At 35.1% G+C, this 24,887-nt stretch overlaps 1 protein-coding gene and 3 non-coding genes across 7 annotated transcripts in view; 2 read left to right on the top strand and 2 right to left on the bottom strand.

Moving 5' to 3' along the window:
* The first annotated feature begins 6,368 nt into the window (after positions 1–6,368).
* On the top strand, positions 6,369–6,441 carry TRNAA-AGC (transfer RNA alanine (anticodon AGC)). The gene has a single exon. It is a non-coding gene; the product is annotated as a tRNA-Ala (tRNA).
* A 9,382-nt stretch (positions 6,442–15,823) lies between these two features.
* On the bottom strand, positions 15,824–15,895 carry TRNAQ-CUG (transfer RNA glutamine (anticodon CUG)). The gene has a single exon. It is a non-coding gene; the product is annotated as a tRNA-Gln (tRNA).
* A 6-nt stretch (positions 15,896–15,901) lies between these two features.
* On the bottom strand, positions 15,902–15,973 carry TRNAE-UUC (transfer RNA glutamic acid (anticodon UUC)). Its single transcript has one exon. It is a non-coding gene; the product is annotated as a tRNA-Glu (tRNA).
* A 224-nt stretch (positions 15,974–16,197) lies between these two features.
* Positions 16,198–24,887, top strand: part of LOC118189601 (chaperonin-containing T-complex member BBS12-like) — an 85,755-nt gene continuing 77,065 nt past the window's right edge. For 3 of the 4 annotated variants that reach the window (XR_015042306.1, XM_085821196.1, XM_085821197.1), the window contains exons 1-2: positions 16,198–16,379; positions 16,900–16,936. Coding sequence is in view for 2 of the 4 variants with exons in the window: in XM_085821196.1 (XP_085677322.1) it covers positions 16,355–16,379; positions 16,900–16,936 (62 nt within the window). In the remaining 2 variants the exon portion in view is untranslated. The remainder of the gene's footprint in view (positions 16,380–16,899; positions 16,937–24,887) is intronic. The other variant, XM_085821198.1, reaches the window with a different exon arrangement.

Below are 24,887 nucleotides of genomic sequence, written 5' to 3'. Positions count from 1 at the left end.
TTCGCGGATTTTTCATAAAGATACGGACAAATTTATAACACTTCAGCGTTTTTCATGAAGATATAGAGGCAAAGACTTTTGATAAAGGCGTCGAAATTTCTTTCATCCACTGTTTAATTAATCAGTAACTGAAAGCAAAATTGCGCTTGCATAACTAGTCCGACATAAGGATGCGCGCACTCTTATAATAGTTGCTTTTTTTTCAAACTACAAACTGGTCTTTAATTTATCAGGGCTTCCTTTTCTCAGGGAACCCTGATGAAGATATTTGGCTTTTCGAACAATGGCCGACTTTCATAAGGGTGTAGAGAGGGTGCTTATGGAGGTTGCTTTTTTCAAGCTAGAAACTGATCTTCAATTTATAAGTCCTTCCTTTATCATATAACTATGATAAAGAATACCGCTATGATAAAGAATCGCCGGAAATCGAACCGCGGACCTCTCAATTACGCGTCGAGCGTGCAGACCACTACACCACGAAGGCTCGCTAAGAAGGCTGGAGAAATATTTTATACTATGCCTATATATACTCCATTACTTTATCATATAACTATGTAATAAAATATTATGTAGTTACCTAATCAAAAGTAATTATTATATTACCAAAATGTAACCAAAAACAACTATTATGTTACTTATATGCAACTGCTATGATGTCGATATATTATTGATATTATTGTTATTGATATTATTATGTAACCAAATTATGTAATATTGCCCTTATTATGTACATATTGACAACTTTATAATAAATAGTAGATAGTGGATGGGCCCACGAAATAAGCAATTAAGCTGATAAGCTGTTTATTTCCTGGTCTCCTGTTCTGTCCTGTACGCCCCAATGCTGCAAGCATCTCTTGAAGCAGCTTTGGTACGCCCTTCCTTATGCCGGGACGAAGGCCCCTAGGCATATAGCCCTAGTGTGCTTTGCCGTAATTAAGGCAAACCTTATGCCTGGAAGTCTTTATGAAGAAATTGTTGCGTTTTTTTTCTTTTCTTCTAACACCAGTTGTTACGTTATTTTCTTCCTTCACGTTCGTACGGGGTTCGTAGATTTGGAGTGAATAACGACGACACTTGATGAAGTATCGAAACACACTTTATTTGGCCAATATTAATCAAGACAGCTCCAAAACACATTTACAGCCATTGAAGATCTACTATAAACACGCTGAAACAATCAGCGGCACAGCTTTCACACTGTCAGGCAATAACGATGGAGACAGCTTCACTACAAAGCACCAGAGTACGGCTCCCGACTCTGCTTGATCGAACTCGGAACTCCACGTACTCTCCACACTCTCCACGCTACAACTCGCGATGCACTCGACGACACACAGAGTACAGCTCCCGACTCTTCGGTTCAGTCTTTCCCGGAGCTCAACACGCTCTCTCGACGATGCACTAACCGCGATGCATTACGAGACTCTTTCGGTGCGCTCGACGACCCACTCGGCACTCGGCTGTCAACTCGATCGACTCCGCAGGGATTGACTCGCTAGACGAGACACCAACTCGATACTGACTAACTCACACACTATGCGAGGCACACACTCTCGCCCTCTCGACGAGGCACACTCGCTAACTGCGGGCCAGCAGGGTTTATATAGCTTTCGGCTTGTGTTCGAGAACAATCTGGGCTAAACCGATAAGAATTCGTTCCAGAAGGTTCTCCATCCGTCCATGGCATATCACCAATTTTGTCGCCAAATGGGCGATTTCTCGCCAAATGTGGCAACCCTGCCGTTCCTTGTCATTTTATGGCAACCCTAAAACTGCTTTGCGGGAAAGCCATCTCCTCGCGCCTGTACATTTCGTAACAATATCTAGCTTTTCTAACAGCGGCTGACTTGCATAAGGGTGGGACACACTTATGACAGGGCACTATTATGGACGCTTGTCCAAAGCAGAAGAGGCAGGAGAATGTTGCTCTAGAAACGAAGGTTGAGGAAGGATATAAAAATCTGAAGTGTATGATGTCGAAACAAAGGAAGCTAAAGTGTGAATTAAAACTGCTTTACCTGCTGATACTTTCGAATAATATTAATCTCTATTTTACTTAGAATTTTCCTGTGTTACGCTTTCATGATGCTTTTTAAATACAGTCAAAAGTCGTTAATTCGGACTCGTCGGGACTTCGGCGATTCCGGATTATCGATTTTTCCGGATTATAGATCATCAGTTTAAATCTGGTAAAATGGCATGCAGAAATTCTAAAATTAAAAATATGAAACCGTAATTTATGAAATAAAGAACAATTATGATCTAAAGGGTATCAAAATTTCCAAAAAAAAAAAAAAAAGCTTAATATTTATTTGTTTACTTTATTAAACATTTCTTTCAATGTAAGTTGTTTAAGTTGTTTCGTTTTATGTGATAATACTTTCTTTTAATTCTATAAACTGACATAATTTCTTGTTCAGTTACAAAGTTCCGCTGTTCAAGTCCCGTAATTGCTGTGCCTAGAATTCCGACTAACTTGTCAATCGAAATTTTTTCGTTTTCACTAACCTCTCTGTCTCCTTCTTCATGTCTTTATCCATTTTTTGCAGCAATTCCACTTTTTGTTTGATGGACATCGAAACATACTTTCGTTTTGTAGATCCTTTGGAAGCTCCAGCATCGGAAATTCTATTTGACATAATCGAAAGTTCAAGTTTACTTTTATAAAATTGCTCTTACAGTCTGAAAAAAAGTAATAAGCCGGATCCAGTTCCAAGATTAAGGAACAACGCAATCATCAACATTAACTGAAATAGATAATTAGATAATTTTAGCTTATACCGTCCGTTATACATTAAACGCGCACGCGAAAACGTATTCTGCACTTGCGTAAACGCATATGCGCATGTGTCAACGCGGCGCATGCGCAGACAGTTTTTTGCTTTGAAGTCCGGATTATAGATCATTCCGGATTATGGGTTTCCGAATTAACGACTTTTGACTGTATTCCATGTCATGCGCCCTGGTAATTACGATGCTGATCTTAAAAATCCTATGATCTTAAAATTTCACGTTTTCGGATTTATGATGATATTAAATATGAGAAATTCTCATGGAGGTAAGAATGAAAGAAGGGGGCCAACCCCGCACTGTTCCCAGGCTTTGGTCTCCAGATAGGGTGTTTCTTGTTTACATGCAGAAGCTTCCTTGACAGCTTTGATACTATTTCGACACACGATAGTTCCATACAAATCGAAAAAGGGACACTTCCGCATAAAAGAAACATTCATTGTGTGATAGATTACAGATTGCAATCTGATGACAATGAGGTTAATGTTTAAATGTGAAATGAATAATTATTATTTATTATATTATCGGAGAATTGTAAAACTGGGTAAAATCGCTAAAAGAGGTATTGAGTGCTTTGTCAAAATATATTTACTAGAAGATTTGACTTTGATAATCAGTGTATCCTAAAACGTATTTTAAGTGGAGAGTTCAAAACTTGATGGTTAAATGTAAATATAAAATTATGCGTGTTAAAATATTTGTAATTAGGCACTTAGGCCAAGTTAAGTTTTTATGAAATAGAGTTAAGCATGCAACAAACTATCTGCCTAAAGGGGAGAAATACCATTGTGGAGGAATTTCGAAGGAAAACTGACCTGTGAGTGGGTATTAAAAATAATGCATGTCATTTTCATTCAAATTATATTTATATATGTTTCTTATGTAAAAATTTCGAGTATATGCTAAATTATTGTAAATTAATTTACTCCAAAAATATAGTGAATGCACAGAAATTAAAGATTTGCACACGCCGAAAAGGAAAAATATGAGCATTTATGCATATACTTGAAAAAAGCATGTATCTGCCTTTAATAAAATACATCGTACGATATAAATACACCGGGCTGCACTCTAAAAGCTTTATGGCTGAATGAATTTATCGGCCGGGAAAGCTAGGGACTTCGCCTTTGGAGTAATATAGTAACAATATAAATACATCATACAATACATTTATTAATAATCGTAAATTATTTATAAATGTTTTTGGAAATGAAGGATTTGTTGATTCATAAACTCCTGTGAAAGTTACTGTGAAGAAATTTAGTTATTAAATATATCTAAATTTAAAATGATTATTAATGTTATCTAAATATATAATAACTTACATTGAATTGTAAACATAAATTGAAATCCTGTTGAAATACATTATAAAACTATTTAAGCAAGGAATTGTTCGTAGTGGAAAGCAATCTGTTAAAAGGTAAAGCAAATTCTGTGAGATGAGAAAGTAATAAAGAAGAGTTTTAGAATATGAATTGTTGAAATTAAGGGTAACAACAACAACAACAACAACAAAAAAAAAAAAAAAAAAATCTGAAATGTTTCAGATTTTAAATTACGTCCAAAGGGGCGTTTTTTAACATTTTGTGTGTTACCTTTCTTTATTAAATATCATGTTCCTCGCACTTAAACCATAAGATCCAGTGCAACAGCAATATCGCAAAATAGTTTTAAAACGAGCCTATCTTTAGAATTTCCGATACAGAGACTCACGCGCTGGAGATAAAAATGTTTTTTCTGCACAACGTTGCCATTGCTCGCTTTGAAATCCTTGAGTTTGTTAATCAAAAATTCGTCAAAGTTTTAAAAAATAGGAAATCGATCATAAAACAAATTTCAAATTTCAAATTGGGTCTTCCACATGCTCATATTCGTTGGAGGATTACGTTATTCAAAATTCGATGACTCTATGTACCGTTATTTTATGACAATGTGAGAAATATACATACATTTACGCAGATTTTCATTATTTAATTTCTTCAAATATAATGCAGGACTCTAACATTTTATGGCAACAGTTTGAAAAGTGAACCGACATTTATCCGTCCGACGCAAAATGCCAAAACGAAACTAATAGTCCTTCGGGATTCAAATCCCTTTGGACTAAGAAAAAAAAAAAAAAAAAAAAATCTGATACGTATTTAAAAGAATTATTTCCTTATATTTTACAATAACTTAGTTACAAATTTTAAATAATATTTTTAAAAAATCCTTTTTTCATTCCCTTTCAGAAATATTCAGAGAAATTTAAGTACATGGAAATCAGCACCAATATTTGACGTATTTCACTATTAAAATAAAAGGTGCTCAAATTTGAAATGGACCGAACAGAGTATTAATTATAAATTGACTCAGATTTTCGATTTAAAAGGTGCCTCAGAAGCTAAAAACGTCATGCCATATTTGAGAAAGTATTTTAAGAAGAAGGTCTGTAAATAGAAAAGAAATAATATGTAATTTGCGTGATTTCAATATTAATAATACAATAAACGTTGATCTTTGTTTATGTAATCCTTAGCCGAATAAAATTGAATTACCTTATTTTTTCCCCCTAATGTAATTAAGGGCTCACCAGCGGCTGAGCGGTAAAGTCGCTGAACACTGGTAGTTCGGTCCGAAGTTCGAATCCTGCGAACGGGCTGGCTGCATGGGCGTTTTCGTGGTTTTTGCCCATGTGGAACGTGTATACGAGTCAGTTTCCCTTAGAAAGTCCTTCACGAAGGCATCCCTCCCCTTATGCAGATAGCCCTAGTGTGCTTTGCCATAATTAAATACACCACCACACCAGCTAATGTAATTAACGAAAACTTGTGAAAATATTTCATTCAAATTAAGTAAGCAAACTGTTCTGTGAAAAATATAGCATTTAATTCCATTCAGAACGAAAAGTTTAAAGATGAACTCTTTTCACATACTTAGGCTCTAAAATATTGTAGAAAAAGAATATATATATTTATATGTATATTTACGACGTAATTACAAAATGTTTTTTACAAAAATCCGATCATAACAAACCCCATTCATCTTAATGGTAAGTCAGTGAATGTTTTGGACTCCACGAAGGGATCGCCAGTGCTCCAAAGCAATGTATCGGGAAAACCGGTTAGGGCCTCTCCTCTTACTTCCTACCTCCATGGTAATTCCAGACACCTAGGGGGCTCTGAATCAGTCTGAATTCAAATTAAATTGAATTCAAACTGAATTGAATTCAAAAAATTCAAACTGAGCCCTTCCCCTCCCCTTTATTAAATTTAAAGAACCTTTTTTTCACCCGCAATTGCAACGAAAATAACTCAGTAATAATAATAATAATAATTATAATTATAATTATAATTATAATTATAATAATCGATCTTCATTTCATTCTATCCGGAATAAGAGCTCATAAAAACTGGCTTGCATCTGAATCAACATTCACTTCAATCTTGATCTCATAAAAACAGCTTGCATCTGAATCAAAATTCACTTCAATCTTGACCACATCTGATAACATTTCGCTTTCACGAAAGTCATTTCTTAATACTAAAACAGGAGAGTTTTAGTATTTAGTATTATTTAGTGACTTGCTGCTTATCGGGGGCGTAGCTCAGATGGTAGAGCGCTCGCTTAGCATGCGAGAGGTGCCGGGATCGATACCCGGCGCCTCCATTTTTTTCAGAAAATTTCCTGAGGATTTTTTATCTCCACTAGAGGAGCAAAACAAGGAGGAGAAAACTTCATAAATGTGCCATCACATTAAAATTACCTGCACCACAAATAGACGTATATTTTTCACTTATACCTTTTGTTTCTTATCCTAATCTTATGTTTCTTATCCTAATCTTATGTTTCTTATCGTATATTATCTTATGTTTCTGGGTACAGGGTAAGTTAATCCATTGAAAAGTCATTTTATACCTGAATTTTTAATAGCCGAAGTACCCGATGCCAGTTAAGTTAGATTGAGAGTAATGTATCTAACAACAGAGAGAAGGATACTGCTGTAATCCTCTAATAACAATGCAAAAAATACGATTCAGAATCATACAGTTTTCAGTCTGATGCGATATGGAAACCACATAAAAATTTTCGATAGAAAAATTAACTAATTCTCTCTCTCATTATATCAGCAACAGTGCCTCGCAGTTTTGAATGACTCAAATTCCATCCAATATTTTACCTATATTCAATTTCAGTCGATTAAATGCGGTAAAAAAATTGATCATAATTGATCAGAAATCAATAACGCGAACAAACAAACACACAAACAGACATTCTTCTTTATATACAAGGATTTTGTAAAACTTATAAATTTTTTATTAACAAACTCTATGATTTGAAAGCGAGCAGTAGCACCACTTTTCGAAGTAAAGCATTTTTTATCTCCAATGTGCGAGACTGTTGCCACTCGGAAAAATGAGTGCGAACATTAGTGTCTTCAGAGTTTTAAATTAATATCTCGGCTTATTAAAGTCGTACGAAGATGGGAACAGTCGAAATAGTTTCCCGCGAGTTTTTGGAATCGGGAATAATGTATTTAATGTTTGGCAATGATACTTTTATTTCACTGTAAAACTTAAAAAAAAAAATTTTGTCGTAGAGTTTCTACGATTTGAAATCGAGCAGTGGCAACAACTTTCGAAATAAAGCCAAGGAGGTTAGAATAGAAGGAGGGAAGGTTCAACTCAAACGGTGAAGCTTCGCGGCCATGTTTGTGTTATCGCTGAAGTCTGTAATTGCAATATTTTTTTTTTTTTTTTCCTTTTTATTTTGAAGCATGTCAGCTTGTGTTGCATATGGATGCACAAACAGATTTTCGAAAAAGATTCCTAAGATTAGTTTTCATTCGTAAGTATTGATTTTCTTTTTCTAAGTAATTTGATAAATATGTTAAAAAATATCACAATGTCATGTTGTTTTCTTTCCAGATGTGAAAAAGAGTACTTAATAATAATCAAAATATCTTAAATACATTTTAATGTTTCTGGCTCACCAGCGGCCAAGCGGTAAAGTCGCTGAACACTGGTAGTTCGGTCCGAGGTTCGAATCCCGCGAACGGGCTGGCTGCATGGGCGTTTTCGTGGTTTTCCCGATGTGTAAAGTGTATACGAGCCAGTTGCCCTTAGAAAGTCCTCCACGAAGGCATCCCTCCCCTTATGCAGATAGCCCTCGAGGCATTGCCATAATCGCACACACACATTTAATGTTTCTGTTTATAGCTGGTATCTTCGTTCCTTAAAATAAATAGAATGATATATGCTAGGATTTAAATTCTATAATTTGAACGTTTTAGGTAGTTCGTTTTGTAATTTTCTTTAAAAGTAAGAAATCAATTGTTACTGTTTTTATGAATTGTAAAGGTGTTAAATAAAGTAATGCTGTTCTTTATGTATTAATTATTATTCATTTTTAAGTTTTGTGAACTGTTAGGAATATAATTTGTGCATTTGATCAAGATAAACTGTTGTTAAAAATTTTTGCATAAACTTACAAATTTGCGGGCAGTATAGCGATAAAAGTAAGTAAAATATTTACGCAACTGAACATGTGGAAAGATGTATCCAAAAATTTATATAGGTATATTTCTGTAATTCAGCTTAATTCAAGGCAATTTCTTTGAGATTCATAAATATGAAATGTGCATAAACTGAAATCACTGAATTCACATAAATCTGTTTTATTTTATTAATATTTATTTTCTTGTTGTTATAAAGTTGTTGGTTGTGAAAAGAATCTATTTAAAACTTTCATTTAAAAACAAAAAAATGCAACCTGTGACTATTTTTTTGAGATAATTCTCTGCTATTAATTTCAGGTTAAAATTATTTTAAATGATTCTTTAATAAATTATAATGTTGTGAATAAATCAGAAATATCACTTCTTAAAGGAAAAATTGGAAAGTACACCCAACAGGTTCCTAATAAAACCTAAACAAATTCTTGAAATATGCAGAAACATCATTTTTAAAGGCTTTAATGTTATGCACTTGCATTTAGATGTCGAACTATTTCTTAATGATTTTCTGCAAGTAGTAAATTACGGATATCATCTTTATAACTTTAAAACAAAAAACTAACAATACAAAGCATTTCATTACAAATTTTACATATTTTTATTGGAAAATGCATGCACGGAACAGCTTAAAAGCACGTACGTTTCACTGCCGAATTGCAATGTTTTGAAGTTACAAACATGGAGGCCGCTTATTGGGTGGAGTTTCATTCCCCGATAGTGGAGGAAACTGCGAACCCTCCCTCCTTCTATTCTAACCTCCTTGAATAAAGCAGATTTTCATCTCCAGCTTGCGAGACTCTTGGCACTGAGAAAAATACGGGCAAAAATTATCAGTTTTTAATTAATATCTCTGATTTTAGCTCTTTTTATTTATTTATTGGAAAAAAAAAATGAACGTCGACCTTTTCCAGGACCCAGAAAAGAATCGTAGAAAGTTTGGCGACGATAGCTGTAGTACTGGCTGAGTTATTAAGAGAACAAACACACAGACTTTCTTCTTTATATATAGATAGATAGTTATTTTATTTACAACACGTGTTTCATAAATATAATAGTTATCTAACACTGTATAAGGTGGATTGTTAAATTTCTTCTTTGCATTAAGTATCGTTTCTTCTATAACAAATCTAATGGCTGCGATGAAATTTTAAACTATCTAAATCAAATTGAGGCCTTGCAAAAGGCGAGTGGGGTTTGTGATATCCCTTCGTCCTTTCTGTTTTCATCTTGTTGTCAAAATCGTCCGAACGGTAAAATCGCTTAACACCGGTAGTTCCGACCTGGGTTCGATTCCAGGGGGACGGGCTGGCTGCATGGACGTTTTCGTGGTTTCCCTCATATATAACATGTATACGAGCCAGTTTTTCTTAGAAAGCCCGTAACGAAAGCATCCCGTCTCTTAGGCAAATAGCCCTAGTGTACTGCGCCATAATAAACTAAATCAAACCGAAATTTTCATGCATGCAGCTTTATAAACGAATATAAACGTATCAAAATCAAACGTGGGATATTCGAAGGTAGATCATGTATAAGAAATCTGTATGATAAATGTCGAAAGAAAATGGCTAGTAAGTATTATGAATATTTAGCACGGTCAAAACACCTTCTTTTAATTTAATCGTTTTAATTGAGTTATTCCTTTTCTCAGAAAGTGACTTTCGGAACGAAAATGAATCGGGGAACTAGGACTGGATGGCAGACAACAGAGGATGAATTGAGAAAGGAAGAATCGGAATTAAACCATGTGATCAACAGTGATCTCGAGCTGCCTTTGTACCTCACCTATTACTCAATGGATCTCGGGCGGAGTGGGCTTCAAACAGTCAGATCCCAGATAACAGACAAAACTTGGAAATCCGCATAAGAATTGTTCATTACTGGTTAAGTTATATTTAATTAAAGAAATTCAGTCCAAATTATTCAGGTTCTGTTAGACAATAGTACTCTCACGAAGGTCCCGGAACCCTTTGCGCAGGTCATCCAATATTCATCAGTTCGAAAATCTTCTGAAGCAAAGCTGACGCCACCTTTATGAAGACAATTTTTTAACTTCCTTGTACGAATTAAAGGAAGTATCGAAATTGCAAAAATTTTCGTCTGCCGTATTTCAACGAAAATACCCAGTTTGACCGTTCCCAAATCCATTTAGACGATTTTTTTGGCGTTACGTCTAAACGTACGGACAGAATAAAGAACTCTTTTTTTTTTTTTTTCAAAATGAATCGTAAAATGGATTTAAAATGGACTCAAACAACTGTGTTGGGACATAGCTTATTTCGAAGCAGGAGAGATGAAAAATGAGCAATGCCCTCGCCGGGTCTCGAACCTCGGAGTTTGCCGAGTGTGCTGACCGTTAAACCATGAAGGCATGCTAAGAAGGCGGGAGAAGGGGATCGAGAAACCCAGTCGGCCAAATCCTAGTCGTGGAGAATCATCCTCTACCACATTTTTTAGTTCGGGCGCCACTGTAAAGACATTAGATATCTTTGGAAGCAGGAGATGTGAAAAATAAGCAATGCCCTCGCCGGAAATCGAACCTCGGATTTCTCGAATACGAGCCGAGTGTGCTGATCATTACACAACGAAGGCATGCTAAGAAGGCGGGGGAAATACCTTATATACTCCTCCTTTTAAAGGGCGACTGTGGATTAGGGGACCCAGTCACCAAATCCTGGTGGCGAAGAATCATCAACCACCATCATTTAGCTCGGGCGCAACTGCAGAGTCACTAGGTTATTTTGGTGCAAGAGTCCTGAAAAATGTACAATGTCCTCGCCGGGACCCTCTCGAATATGCGCCGAGTGTGCTAACCGTTACGCCACGAAGGCATGCAGAAAGAAGGGAGAAAATTCCCTTTTAAAAGGCGACTGGAATTCGGGGACTCAATCAGCACATTCTGGTGGTGAAGAATCATCATCCACCACCTTTTTTTAGTTCGGGCGCCACTGTAGAGACATTAGGATTTTTTGAAGCAGAAGACGTAAAAAATGAGCAAGTGCCCTCGCCGGGATTCGAATCTGGGACCTCTCGAACCCGCGCCTAGCGTGTTGATCATTACACCACGAAGGCATGCTAAGAAGGCGGGAGAAATGCCTTATAACTGAAAAGGGAACTTTTTTGTGACGTCTGTACTCTCATAATGGTTAGCCGTAAAACGTTGAAATTTTATATTTTTGGAACTGCTTTAAGATCCAGTTTTGCGCTTCCCTTTTTTATTGCAATCGGCAATACCAAACTCATATCTATTTATCTATCGTTTTAGCGCTTGGTGGCTAGTAGGACTGATAGGATCCGAATGTGATTAAACAGAGTATTAGCGAAAGAGGAAATACATGGTGTATGTGATTATGGCAAAGCCTCGAGAACTATTTGCCTAAGAGAAGGGATGTCTTCGTGGAGGACTTTCTAAGGGAACCCGGCTCGTTACACGTGAGAAAAACCATGAAAATTCCCATGCAGCCAGCCCGTTCGTGGGATTCGAACCTCGGACCGAACTATCAGAGTTCAGTGATTTTATCTCTCTACCGCTAAAAGAGGAAATAATAGCGTTTCTCAAAAATACTATTTATCTAGCATTTCACCAAATTTTGTTTGTAAATTCATGGTACCAGTTGCAGAAAAGTCTTGGTTCTTTTTTGTTATAGCTGTCCCGGAGACTGAATCGTGAATCAACTGAGATACATGTCCACAAAATATGGCTGCGTGTTCTTATACCTCATGTGTGATCGTTATATTAGCACCGTGTTGCATTTTTGCTCTCTCAGAGTGTTCTAATATTATTCATTTTAGGTAAGATTTATACTTAAGCCCCGCCCCCGACCAATGCCTGAACGACAAGACTTTGCACTCTCTTTCCAGGTAGATCATTGGACCACGTGACCCAGTAGCGAACTCCTACGACTCATCGAAGACCTTCTTTTCACTCCATCCTTCCTCCATTTGAGCACCTGAAACCGTGAGAGTAACATGCAACATCTGAGATATGCATTTTCCAACATTATTGCATTCGCATTATTACTTCATGACATCCCCAGCTTATGATATGACTGACTCTACGATTTGTTTATGCGTAAGGCTCATTCCTTACTTATCACGAGAAATTTCTGTCTCAGTTAAGAACTATTCAATGATATGCCAGGAGAGATATGCATTTCCACACGTCGCTACACACAGGATGTGACTTTCCCAGCCTAGGAGCCTGTTGAACGTGCCTCGCATCTGAGCCTTTTGAAGAGGTTTTCGAATTCGCATTGTTTATTTAATTTTTTTTAAAGCCCAAAGGGGCAATTTGCCCAGAAGTGCTATTAATTTCATTTAGCCATTTTGCGTAATAATACGTAATAGGTGGGCAAATGTGGGCCACCTATTTGGTGCCTCTATAATAAAGAGACCATCACTTCTGGCCTCAGTTGTGGCCAAGCCGAGGTCGGTTGCGAGTCCGCCATTGGCAAACAACACATTGCGATAAAGCATAGTAGAGACTTGCTTTGTCTATATCAATAAGGTAGATGAGATGGCCGAGAACTGTACCACGTTGCTCGAGGGCAGGAGAGACGATGCTAAAAAAAAGCCCGGTACCTCAGAAATGAAATCGAAATAAACCAGATGCAAGCCGAAAACTGAAACACTCACAGAAGAAGCGGCATCATTACCAGGAAAGTCAATAATTTGCCTTAACTACAGTAGTGAACGTTATGGTGATTCTCATGTTCTACAATGGGTGCATTTTTCTCAAGAACATTTTTGGAACTTAAACCTCAGATCAACTTTTCGAAAGGAGCGGAGAAACTTTCAGCAGAATCCCTCCTTCCCCCCCCCAACATTTTGTAGGACAATGCTCGGACGCGGCCCACCAGGGGAGGAGCAGTACAACCTGCTGAACACTGGTAGTTCAGTACCGAGAATCCAAGTCCCGGTGAACGGGCTAGCTACATAGGTGTTTTCATAGTTTTACCTTGTGTAACTTGGATATTGTTGCGTTTTTCTTTTCTGACACCAGTTGTTACATTATTTTCTTCCTTCACCTTCGTACGGGGTTTGTAGGTTTGGAGTGAATAACGACGACACTTGATGAAGTATCGAAACACACTTTATTTAGTCAATATTAATCAAGACAGCTCCAAAATCACGTTACGGCCGTCGAAGAACTAATATAACATGCTGACACAATCAGCGACACAGCCTTCAGGTTATCAGGCTATCACGGTGGAGACAGCTTCACTGCAAAGCACCAGATTCTGCTTCGTCGTTCTCGGAGCTCCACGTACTCTCGAGACTCTCCACGCTACAACTCGCGATGTACTCGACGACACACAGAGCACAGCTCCCGACTTTTCGGTTCCGTCGTTCCTGGAGCTTAACACACTCTCTCGACGATGCACTAGCCGCGATACACTAAGAGACTGTTCGATACACTCGACGACCCACTCGGCACTTGCTGGCCAGCTGTCAACTCGATCGCCTCCGCACGGACTAACTATATGAGACACACTATCTCGCTCTATAGACGAGGCACACTCTCTGACTGCGAACCAGCAGGGTTTATATAGCTTTCGGCTTGTGTTCGAGAACATTCTGTGCTAAACTGGTAAGAATTCGTTCCAGAAGGTTCTCCCTCCGTCCATAGCATATCGCCAATATCGTCGGCAAATAGGCGATTTATCACCGAATGTGGCAACCCTGCCTTCCTTGCTATTTTATGGCAACCCTAAAACTGCTTTGCGGAGAAGCTATCTCACCGCGTCTGGACATTTCATAACAATATGAACCAGTTTTCCTTAAAGAGTCCTCTAGGAGGTATTCCTTCCTCTCCAGCGGGTAGCGAGAGGGAAGCAAGGGGGTGTATGATGCCCCGGGCGCGGCTCGCAGAAGGGAGCCAAACGGTCTCCAAACAAGATTTTCATCATATCATTGTGTTTTTTTTCTGGGAGAGGGGGCGCCAAAAAGGCATTTTGCCCCGGGGGCCAGTTATTATTTTCAATATTAACAAAAAAAGGCGGCATAATTACAAATAATTAAATTCATAGTGGTATGTTATGATAATGACTATACTACTCACGTCTTTAGTTTTATTTTATACTTACTTCTCACTCGCAGTAAGTTGTGCTCGCTTTCTTAATATTATTTTATGATCTCAGCGATGAGTTCAAGAGAGTACCTCACCTCTATTTTCTGATTTTTCTTAAACGAATAGTGTAATCTCTATTTATGTCGGTAGATGGCGCCACATTATTGTTAAAATATACTGTTTTGTTCGACACAAGCAACAACAAACTATTTCCGTTCGACACAAGCAACAAACAAGTAACGAAAATATGCTTTCCAGGGAGATAACTGGTGATGCACAATATATATGATTATCTACGTGGACCCTTTAGAAATTCTGGACAAATTTTTATACTTTTTTTTACAAATCTGTGTAGGATATTTGTGCATATCTTTATATAGAATTTCTATAAATTACAGCAGCTGTATCTAAAGTTTTATTTAATTCTATGAAAGAGTTCTGCTTCATAATTCTAAAAGATTCTATAGAAACTTAATTCTGGATATTGTTTTAATTCAATCAGACGATTTCGTGTGCTAAGACAACGAATCAAATATTCTTACGTTGAATTTACCGCTGCTGCCATCTTTAGGAAATATGTGCAACTACTTCCTCCAGTGAAGGTAACACTCATATCAATTTTTTTGAAGAGCAAAAAAGCTTTAATTCTGTGAAACATAGATAACTGATTTAATCTAATTAATATTTGAAATACCTATGTATATTTTAACGCTACGGATTATGTGTTCGTGTTTGTATGCGTATATAGATATTAATTACATATATAATCTTTATTATTATGTTTCAATTTCTTATCTTTAATATTTTAAAATTTAACTTTCATAATATATAATGAAATTTCTTTATTTCTGCTGCTTGATAAAGAATAACTTCTAACTCTAAAAAAGATAGTGAGGTTATGCAGCTATTTTTACATATAACAACTTTAAAAACACTTTTCGTTTAATAAACTTATTTAAATAGAGAGCTTTTTTGTATATTTATTTTCACATTTACCTGGTAAATTTTCAGTTTAATTTCTCGGTTGTTTTTTCCTTTAATCGAAGAATAATAATTTACGTCCACAGCTTTCTTCTATTAGCAAAGCTAGATTAAGTTTTTATATGGTGTAATATGAGTTGTATAGATTCCCTTTCTAAAAGCACTGCTACAATAATCACGCTAGAAGAACTGCGTCTAATAATTAAGCTTGATGCATGCTTTTCTACAAGCGCGGCTATTTATAAGGTTTATGCAATAGTAAGGTGCCATGTGTATCTATTGTATGCATAACAAATACAGATAATAAATAATCTATAATAAGGGCATGTATGGAGATTTGCTTTAATCATTTAATAAACGTTAGAGGTAAAAATAACACGTAGTACGTAAATTGTTTCTTTGATTTGTATAATAGCGAAAAAATGACTGTCTGTTCCAGATTTATATTACATTTGAATATTAGAAATTATCATTATTAAAAAAAGTGAAGGTTCCACCGAGATTTGAACTCGGATCGCTGGATTCAGAGTCCAGAGTGCTAACCATTACACCATGGAACCTTCTGCTTCCCATGCCGGGAATCGAACCCGGGCCGCCTGGGTGAAAGCCAGGAATCCTAACCACTAGACCACATGGGATACATTTGAATAAGTCGAAACATATTATAAAAACACTTTCAGTAATGGTGATAATTTTGAGTATATAAATATTTATTTATATATTTTTATCCTTCTAGTTTAAATCGAAATAAAATATCAAAGCTTCCTTTTAATTTTTCATACGAGAATAAAAATAAAAAATTTAAAAGATTTTAAATTTAGCCCAGAAGAGCTATAATCTCGAAACGGCGGTTTGTGTCGAACTGCTTTTTAAATCGTTTTGTTCTGCGAAAACGTGTTCCGTGCTGTACCAATGAATAATTAGAGATTCTTTAGCTATACTTGTATAGGTATATGTTCGAAACATGTAAGTTCAATTACTTTTTCCATATGCATAGGAGCGAACACAAATAACTGCCAATGGAATCAATAAAGCAGTTAGTCAGTAAGTAATTTTCAGTTAAAGCTATGACAGAATTTTTTGTTTACTTTCTAAAACTTGCTAAATAGTATTGCGCTTTCAGAATTTTTTTTTTTTATTCTATTGTGTCTATAATGCAGTACAGTACAATATTAGAAAGTTTCTCTTTTTCTCACTTTAATATGAATTATATGAAGCACGGATATATGCAGTTTTAGTTTATTGATGAATTATTTTTCTTAAAACGTGGTTTTAATGTAACTGTATTTAACCGACAGCAATAAAAATTATGTGAAATCATTTTCTATGATCTACGAGTGAAAGTTATGTACAAGGGAAAAAAATATTAGTTGTATAAATAATACAAGTAATTTTCATGAAGGTTTTATTTATAGTTCTGCCATCTGATTATGCTTGAAAGCTGGATTGTTAGTGTTATTATAAAACTTTATTTTGATTTACAACTGGATGTACTTATTTTTAACAGTTTATTTTTAATCTAAATTTAAAATTCATTGATTAGATGCCCATTTATTTTTCATAGGTTCTATAATTGAATCCTTTTTGGGCCCTAATAAAAGGTACAGTGACATTTCTTTGTATTCTATAATATGAAATATATTGACCCTTGAACAATTCTGAGATTTGTGTGGGTACATGCCCTTTAGAAAATCCCTTATGTGACTTTTGACTAAACTTTTGAATCACAAGAAATGTAACATTTCATAGCCATTTGTAGATTAGAATTTTTATTGAAAAGCTAAATAGTAAATTAAAAAAAATTTTTTTTGGTGTAGTTTTTTGTATGTAAAATGCTTGTTCTTGCAGTAAAATTCTGTTAGCACTTCTTTGCTAAAGCAGTCACCAAGTTTCAATGGCAAAATTGGCAAACTTAATTGTCCACTCTGTAAGGTGCAAATTTTAAATACCATCAGATCCTTATAGCAGAGTACTAAAAAGAAAATTTATTAAAAAAATATATGTAAAAGAGTCAAAATAAATATATTTATTGATGTCGAAGTATTACTACCTGACTCATACTTACGATAAGCTATGACAGATAGCTTTTAAGCATTATTAAAATGTAAAAAAATAATAAATGAAAGGCCTACAAAGGTTCAAATGAAGTGGGTGTCCTCATTTGCCACCAGAAAAATATGAATCATATCGTATAGGCCATATTGATATGAATATCCTTATATATGGTATAAAATGACGTAGATGTTGTATAGATAACTGTAGGTGTATATATTTCGTAACATAAAAAATTATGGTCCTCCAAAGAATAACTTCTGACAACCTTGTTTATCATCTTTGAAAACATATAAAGTGAATATTAAGAAGTCCTGAAAATAGCATTTTCAAGCTTCTTAATAGCTCCAGTTTTCATTACGATGTCATACGTAAGACTGATACTTTATTCTTAAAATTACCACTGCATAAATCTTTGGTAATATTTGCAGATTACAGATCAGTCAATTAACTTTGCTAATTTTGGTGACTAAGCTGCTTTAACAAGGATTTTGTTCGACAGAGGGACACAGAGACTCATAAATAAGATATGTAATTTTGAGTGAAATTATGCATGTACTATATATTTTATAAATATTTATATTCTGTATAAAAGGGGAAATGTACAAGCAGTTTGTATAATAATAATATTATTAAAGTATTTAAAATAGTGTGAAATTAAATTGCCTGTTAATTTTGAAGTTTTAATTTTCTAAATCGCAGAAATTCTAAAAAATTTTTAAAGGTTGAGTCCAGTGCTAAGTTTTTTGGTACCCAGTGCAAATCTCTGCAGGCTCTAAATTCAGCTGAACAGTGCCTTCCGAAATTTGGTAAAAATATATTTACCCCTTGGTGATTTTTGGCAGTATATGGATACTGAGTTTGTGCATTTTTTGGCTGACAAAGATCGCCACTACACCAAGCCAAATTAATAAGACAAAAAATTGTACGAACACAAAAACTTGCACACATCGACCTATTTTCACTTTAAAAAAATCATCGATAGATGAAACAACTTCGCAATAATACAAGAGCTACCCTTCTCTCTACTCTAACCCTAATATTAAAATAAATAATAATAAAGTTTTGCTTGATGCTTTACTAAATTCTAAAATTTTACCATCTGATGCAGCTGCTGAGGTTGCACTGCCGCTAGCCCTGAGTAAGGCTGCGTAAAGTCGATGTCCCCCCCTGGCTAATTAATTATATAACTGCCAGTTTAAGTAATTTTTCCCCCTGCTTAACAGATTGGGTGCTTAGTACACTAGCAAATTTGTTAATAATTTTTCTTTATTTAATGTCTCGGTGAATGGATAATAAAGCAACTCCTTTTTATCAAGATTCAGATTTATATTTTTTCATGTATTGTAATCTCTAAGAAAATTTTAATCTCCTGTTAGTAAACCAAGTACAGATAAGTTTGTTTCGTATCGTGGTGGAAATTCTGTAGCAGTAGCTTTGAGAAAGAATTTGAAGCATTGTTCTTTTAGCAATTTTGTGGCTGTACCATAGTCTTATCTACTCCAAATAAACAAAACCTGTTCTAGGCTAAATATTTATCTTTATATACAACTATGTACAGATTACAATTTAGAAATGCTTTAAAATACATTTTCATTACAGTAGAGTGTGCAAACTAGCATCTGCTCCTTTCACTTTCACATCTCAATCTCCTCTACTCCCACCTGCAACCAGGGGGAAAGTCCACTCCCCTTTTCCGGGGAAGGCGAGAAGAGGGTTCTCTGTCCCTTCTTTTTAGGGTGGGTGACCAAGTGTTCTTTAGAGAAGGGGAACGTTACAGCTCCTTCCCCCTTCGAACAAACATTTTGCTCATCAAAATGTTTAAGTATATTTGAGGTAAAGAGTTAGTTACACACATACATAAGAAAATAAAATCACATAGAAGTACTGTGATATTACATCAAGGCCAGTGACACAATTAAAATACATAAAAATTCACAGTAGAGCGCGCAAACTAGCATCCGCTCCTTTCACTTTCACATCTCAATCTCCTCTACTTCCACCTGCGACCAGGGGGGAAAGGCCACTCCCCTTTTCTGGCGGAAGTGAGAAGAGGGTTCTCTGTCCCTGCTTTTTAGGGTGGGTGACCAAGTGTTCTTTAGAGAAGGGGAACGTTACAGCTCCTTCCCCGTTCGAAGAAACATTTTGCTCATCAAAATGTTTAAGTATATTTGAGATAAAGAGTTAGTTACGCACATACATAAGAAAAAAAAAATCGCATAGAAGTACTGTGATATTGCTTCAAGGCCAGTGACACAATTAAAATACATAAAAATTCACAAAAGAATACAGAGATAAATACAAGCTAAAGTTTTTTTTTTTTTTTTTAGTTGCAGACCTGCTTAGACTGTCAGCATTTTTATGGCTTTTCCCAGCTCTATAAATAACTTGGAAATTATACGGCTGCAGGGCTAACGCCCACCGCATTAGACTGGGATTAGAGCATGCATTAGTTTTTAACCAAACTAAGGGGTTGTGGTCAGTAATTATAGTAAATTTTGGACCGTCCAAATAATAATGCAATTTTTTTACAGCAAAAACTATACATGCGCATTCTTTTTCAGTTGTGCTGTACTTAGCTTCCGTCACCGAAAACTTTTTGCTTAAGTACAAGATGGGATGTTCGGTTCTCATCCATTTGTGTTAATACCACTCCCATCCCTAAATCAGAAGCATCAGTTTGCACCATAAATTCTCTATTAAAATCTGGTGCGTGTAGCACAGGTTCCTTCATTAATTTTTCCTTCAACTGAATAACTGCGTCTTCGCATTCCTTTGTCCAAAGAATTTCCTCTTTCTTTGCTTTCCCCTTTAAGGCATTCGTTAGTGGAGAAGCTATAACCAAAAACATGGGAATATACCTGCTGTAATAACCTGCCAAACCTAAAAAATGCCCTTATTTGAGTTTTTGTTTTCGGAGTGGGATAATCAGCTACTGCTTTAACCTTTGCCTCAGCTGGTCGTCTGATTCCCTATCCTACGATGTGCCCCAGATACGTTACATGGTTTTGAGCAAAACGACCTTTTGACGGCTTAATGGTCAAATTTGCCGCAGTTATTTTTCCCAAAATGCAATTTAAATGTTTCATATGATCTTCTCAAGTATTGGAAAAATAGCAACATCATCCAAATATGAGACAGCAAAGCCTTCACACCCTTTTAATAAGTTAGCCATCAACTTACTGAAAAAGTAGGGAGCGTTTTTCAATCCAAATGGCATACGCGGTGGTCCGTATGTCCCAAATGTCGTGACAAAAGCGGCCAATCTTTGGGACCTTAGAGGAATTTGCCAGTATCCTTTTGCCAAATCTAGAATTGTTATATACCTGGCAGACGGAACAAGCTCCACTCTTTCCTCTATATTTGGTAGGGGGAAGAACTCAATGCGTATTACTTCATTTAAGTGCCGGTAATCTATACACGGTCTCAGGTCTTTCCCGGGCGCCTCCACTAGAATCATAGGCGAAATGTAGTCCGATTCCCCTACCTCGATTATGTGCAAATCTAACATCTTCTGAATCTCCGTTTTCAAAATTTCTGTTTGCCTTAGGGATGCTTTATAGGGTCTAGATCTGACTGGTTTGTCGCTTATTAATTCAATGTCCTGCGCTAAAGATTAGTCACGTGGATCATCGAGGCTGGTGATAAATAATGAGATTCTGGATTCCATATGGAAATAATTTGAGAAGAAAAATAGTTTATGATCAGATGAAGTATTCAAAGAAATTATTGCGAAACTTCAACTCATCTTTTTTGTTCTGTCAAAACTTGTCATATCTTTTTTATTCTGTCAAAACTTTTGATTGTAAATTACAAATATCAATTAAATTATGATCACAATAACATAAATAAGGAAGAATTCTTCATTAAGAAAGAAATATTTCTCTTATTGCTAAGAACAACAAAACTGGAACATCGAAGTGCTGTCCTTTTAAATTTTGCAGTTTATTTTAAGAATAAAGTTCCAAATATTGCTACACTACTGAGACCTTTTCTCACAATTTCTCTAAATGTTGCTAGATGTAGAAATGTTTCCTAGATGAAAATCCTTTAACAAGTATTTAAGAAATACAAATGCTTATTTTGCATTTAAGAAATTTTTTAGTACTACACACATAGCAACACACAACTAGAGAAATTAAGTAGACTTGTAAATTGTTACTGATAGTTTTGTAAACAAAAAAACAGGCAAAATAATAATCTGATTTTGAAACATCAGAACTAAAACATTTTTTGAAAATAAATAAATAAATAAACATAGAATTTCCCTATTTCCCTAGTTAGGTACTTTTCCATTTCACACGCACAAATGTCGCCAAGCAGGCTTTATTGGTGACAACACACAGTATATGCATTAAAAAAGTGTTAATAATGCTGTAAATTTTGCCAGCAGACTTCATTGATGACAACACACATAAAAAAATTTTTAACAAATGTTAGCTCTTAGAATTTTTGGTACTTTTCCGTTTTGCCGGCGCAAATCTCTCGAAGCAGACTTTATTGGCGACAACATACAGTATACACATAAACAATGTTAGTTGTTCATTTTGAAGGTTTAAACATTTTAATATCGTTTACAATTTTGTAAAAAGCCAATAAGTAAAGACAATAAATTTGTAAAAAGACATTAAGAATTTACTAATTTACTATGCTTTCATGGTACAACATCCTGATTCGCCATTTCTTATCACGTGACCCCAAGTGATCTCATCTCACATAAAATACACTACAAAAATCTAATTCTGTCAGTAATTATCTACATTAATTTCAAGTTAAATTTTAATTTGTAATACAAGTTTAAATGCAAGAATTATTTCAATTTGTATGATTAGCTTAATCAGTCGGAAGTTAAGTAAAACCATAGTGCTTTACTTCATTAGTGCATTCTCATTAGAACTGATGAATTTAACCCTTGATGTTTTGTATTTTTATATTTGGTTAGCGGTGTGATTGCATCCTAATTGACTGTGGCATACTGCCCCTCTTAATATACAAACAGACTACTAAAAAAATGACAGTTAGAGAAATATATTAAAACTCTTATGTTTATTTTGAAATAAAAACTTATTGTAATTCTCTAAATTATATTATTACTTTCCTTGCTTTTTGTTGCCAAATCCATCGATTACTCGTTTGCTGCACTTGCAGTTATGTAGATGGCACAGAAATATTTCTTAAATGCCGAATAAACATTTGTAATTGTTAAAAGTTCTCCTCTCAGCTAACAACAGTTACAGCAGTTTTGAGTCGAGTTTGCACAACAGGGCTGTGGTCGGTAGGGTAAATAACTGACTCCTGGAATTTTAAAGACTCTTGACTTCGACTCCTTCATATATATGTAAACATATACACATGGGTACAGCTTATTTTTTTGATAAAAGAAGTAATAGATGCTACAGAAAAAAATTGATGCATGGCAAATTTTTTATATTAATTAGCATTTATTATGAAATGGAAAACTGGTATTATTAATTTCTAAGAAACAGTAAAAATTCAGCAAGATCTTCTTTATTAGAGGATCATAGATCCGATTGGATAAACTTCAGAACTGAGAAGAGTGTTTCCATACAGACTTGAGTAGGAAGAAAAGCTGTTACTGTTACGACTACTTCCTTTAACTTTTCAGGATAGATTTTTATAAGTTCTATAAGAGGTATCTTGCAAGAGCAATCATATTTATCTATTTCTTCAAATGCCGTGTATAAATCTTGTTTGTGTTTTTTCATTTTTATATCTAAAGGCTCTTGGTTATTTATTTTCATTCGCTTTGCCTTAGCATTTTCAATATCCAAATATTTCTCAAAATCTAATTCATCAGTGGAAGAGGATGATAAAGACTCAGTTGCAATATCTGCAGTTTGACTGTCCTGATTTGAATACTCCAGTTGTTCTGAAAATAATTTCATTCTTAATGAAAGTTCATAGATGGCTTTCTTTGCCTTTTTAATTTGTTTGTCATCCAACAAAAGTCGGCGTTTTGGATCTACATGGATTGAACACAGCACGATTGTATTGTCTAGCAAACTAGTTTCTCTTTTCTTCATTGAAGAAATAATTCCTTTTGCAATAATCCATTTCAGAAACAAACATCGCATTCTTCCAATCTTGCCTCTTGTTAATTCTTCAGATTGTAGCTTTTTGGTGGCTATATACGGTATAGAAAGAAGAGTTTCCAATTCTGCAAGATCATTCCACTGTCTTTCTGTTAGTGAAACATTACGGTTATCTACATCTAACATTCTCGTCTCCTGTTAATTCTTCAGACCATAGCTTTTTTGTGGCTATATACGGTGTTGAAAGAAGGATTTCCAGTTCTGCAAGATCATTCCACAGTCTTATTTTAGTGAAATATTAGAGTTATTTACATCTTCTAAAAATGTTCTTAATCCTAACAACCACTATATCTTGAAAAATGTACTTTTCCATTGTGTTGCTCCTTTTCCTGCTCGCTGCCAAAGAATGGCATCAATTTTAGGAGTTCATGCTGCTTACCTAAATTCACCAATGAGATTAGTAACTAAATAAATCAGTTTAATCAATAATGGCAAATATCACATCCATCCTGCTCCCTTATATTTATTTATTAGTAGGTCAATAAAATAGAAAATAACTATTTATTAATGTATACAGTTCATAAATAAAAATAATAACTCAGTTTGTCATTAATTTTTCTCAATTAATTTTAATTTCATTTCAAATTCAAACTGTCCAACGAAAACTGGAGTCGCAGTCGACCTGTTTTTAGAGACTCCAGCTCCAACTCCTTTTACCCCAAAATCTATCCGACTCCGACTCTGACTCCACAGCTGTGATTTGCAGTAGTATTATGATATTTGAAACTTTTGGCTCTGGAGATCGTATTTTACAATTTACTGCGAAAAATTCCAAAAGAGTGCTCTTCCACATTCCTAATTTGTTATTCTTAGCAATAATGGAAATAAAATTTTGAAATACTTTTCTGTTCACTAGAAATTCTTTTTTCTTAATGTCACTGTGAATTACAATTTAGTTGATATTCATAATTTTCATTCAGTAGTTTCGAGGAATAAAATAGGTGTAAGAAGAGTATGGAGCATTTGAAATCTAGCTTCACGCAGAAAACGCAACCTGCAACAAACTTCACGCAGAAAACGCAACCTGCAAAAATGTGCTGCCCAAGGTGGACCTTCCCTGTTTAACTACGCCACTAGTTCAAATATATTGATTAAAAAAATATGTACACTTAAAGACAATTCTATATCTCTCGTTCTACTGGGCTGGTTGATGAAATTCAAGTTGCGTTTATAATATCTCAAAAGCTCGACTTAAGATATGTATTACATTTATATACAGCATTATTCTAATATAGGTATTTTTACACAAAAATCAGACTTTTTCTGAAATGACATGCCAATTTTGTCCCATATTTGATTCTATGACTCAAATTATGCCGAATTGCCAAGTTTTATAAAAGTCACATGTAAAAATCCATTCCCATTTTTAAAAATTAGATCTCAAAAT

Source organism: Stegodyphus dumicola, chromosome 7 (genome assembly GCF_044657685.1).
Source record: "Stegodyphus dumicola isolate Sdum_Otavi_A_Nest chromosome 7, ASM4465768v1".
Taxonomy (NCBI): Eukaryota; Metazoa; Arthropoda; class Arachnida; order Araneae; family Eresidae; genus Stegodyphus; species Stegodyphus dumicola.
Note: the sequence above shows the minus strand (reverse complement) of the source record. Positions and strands in the feature narration are given on the sequence as shown.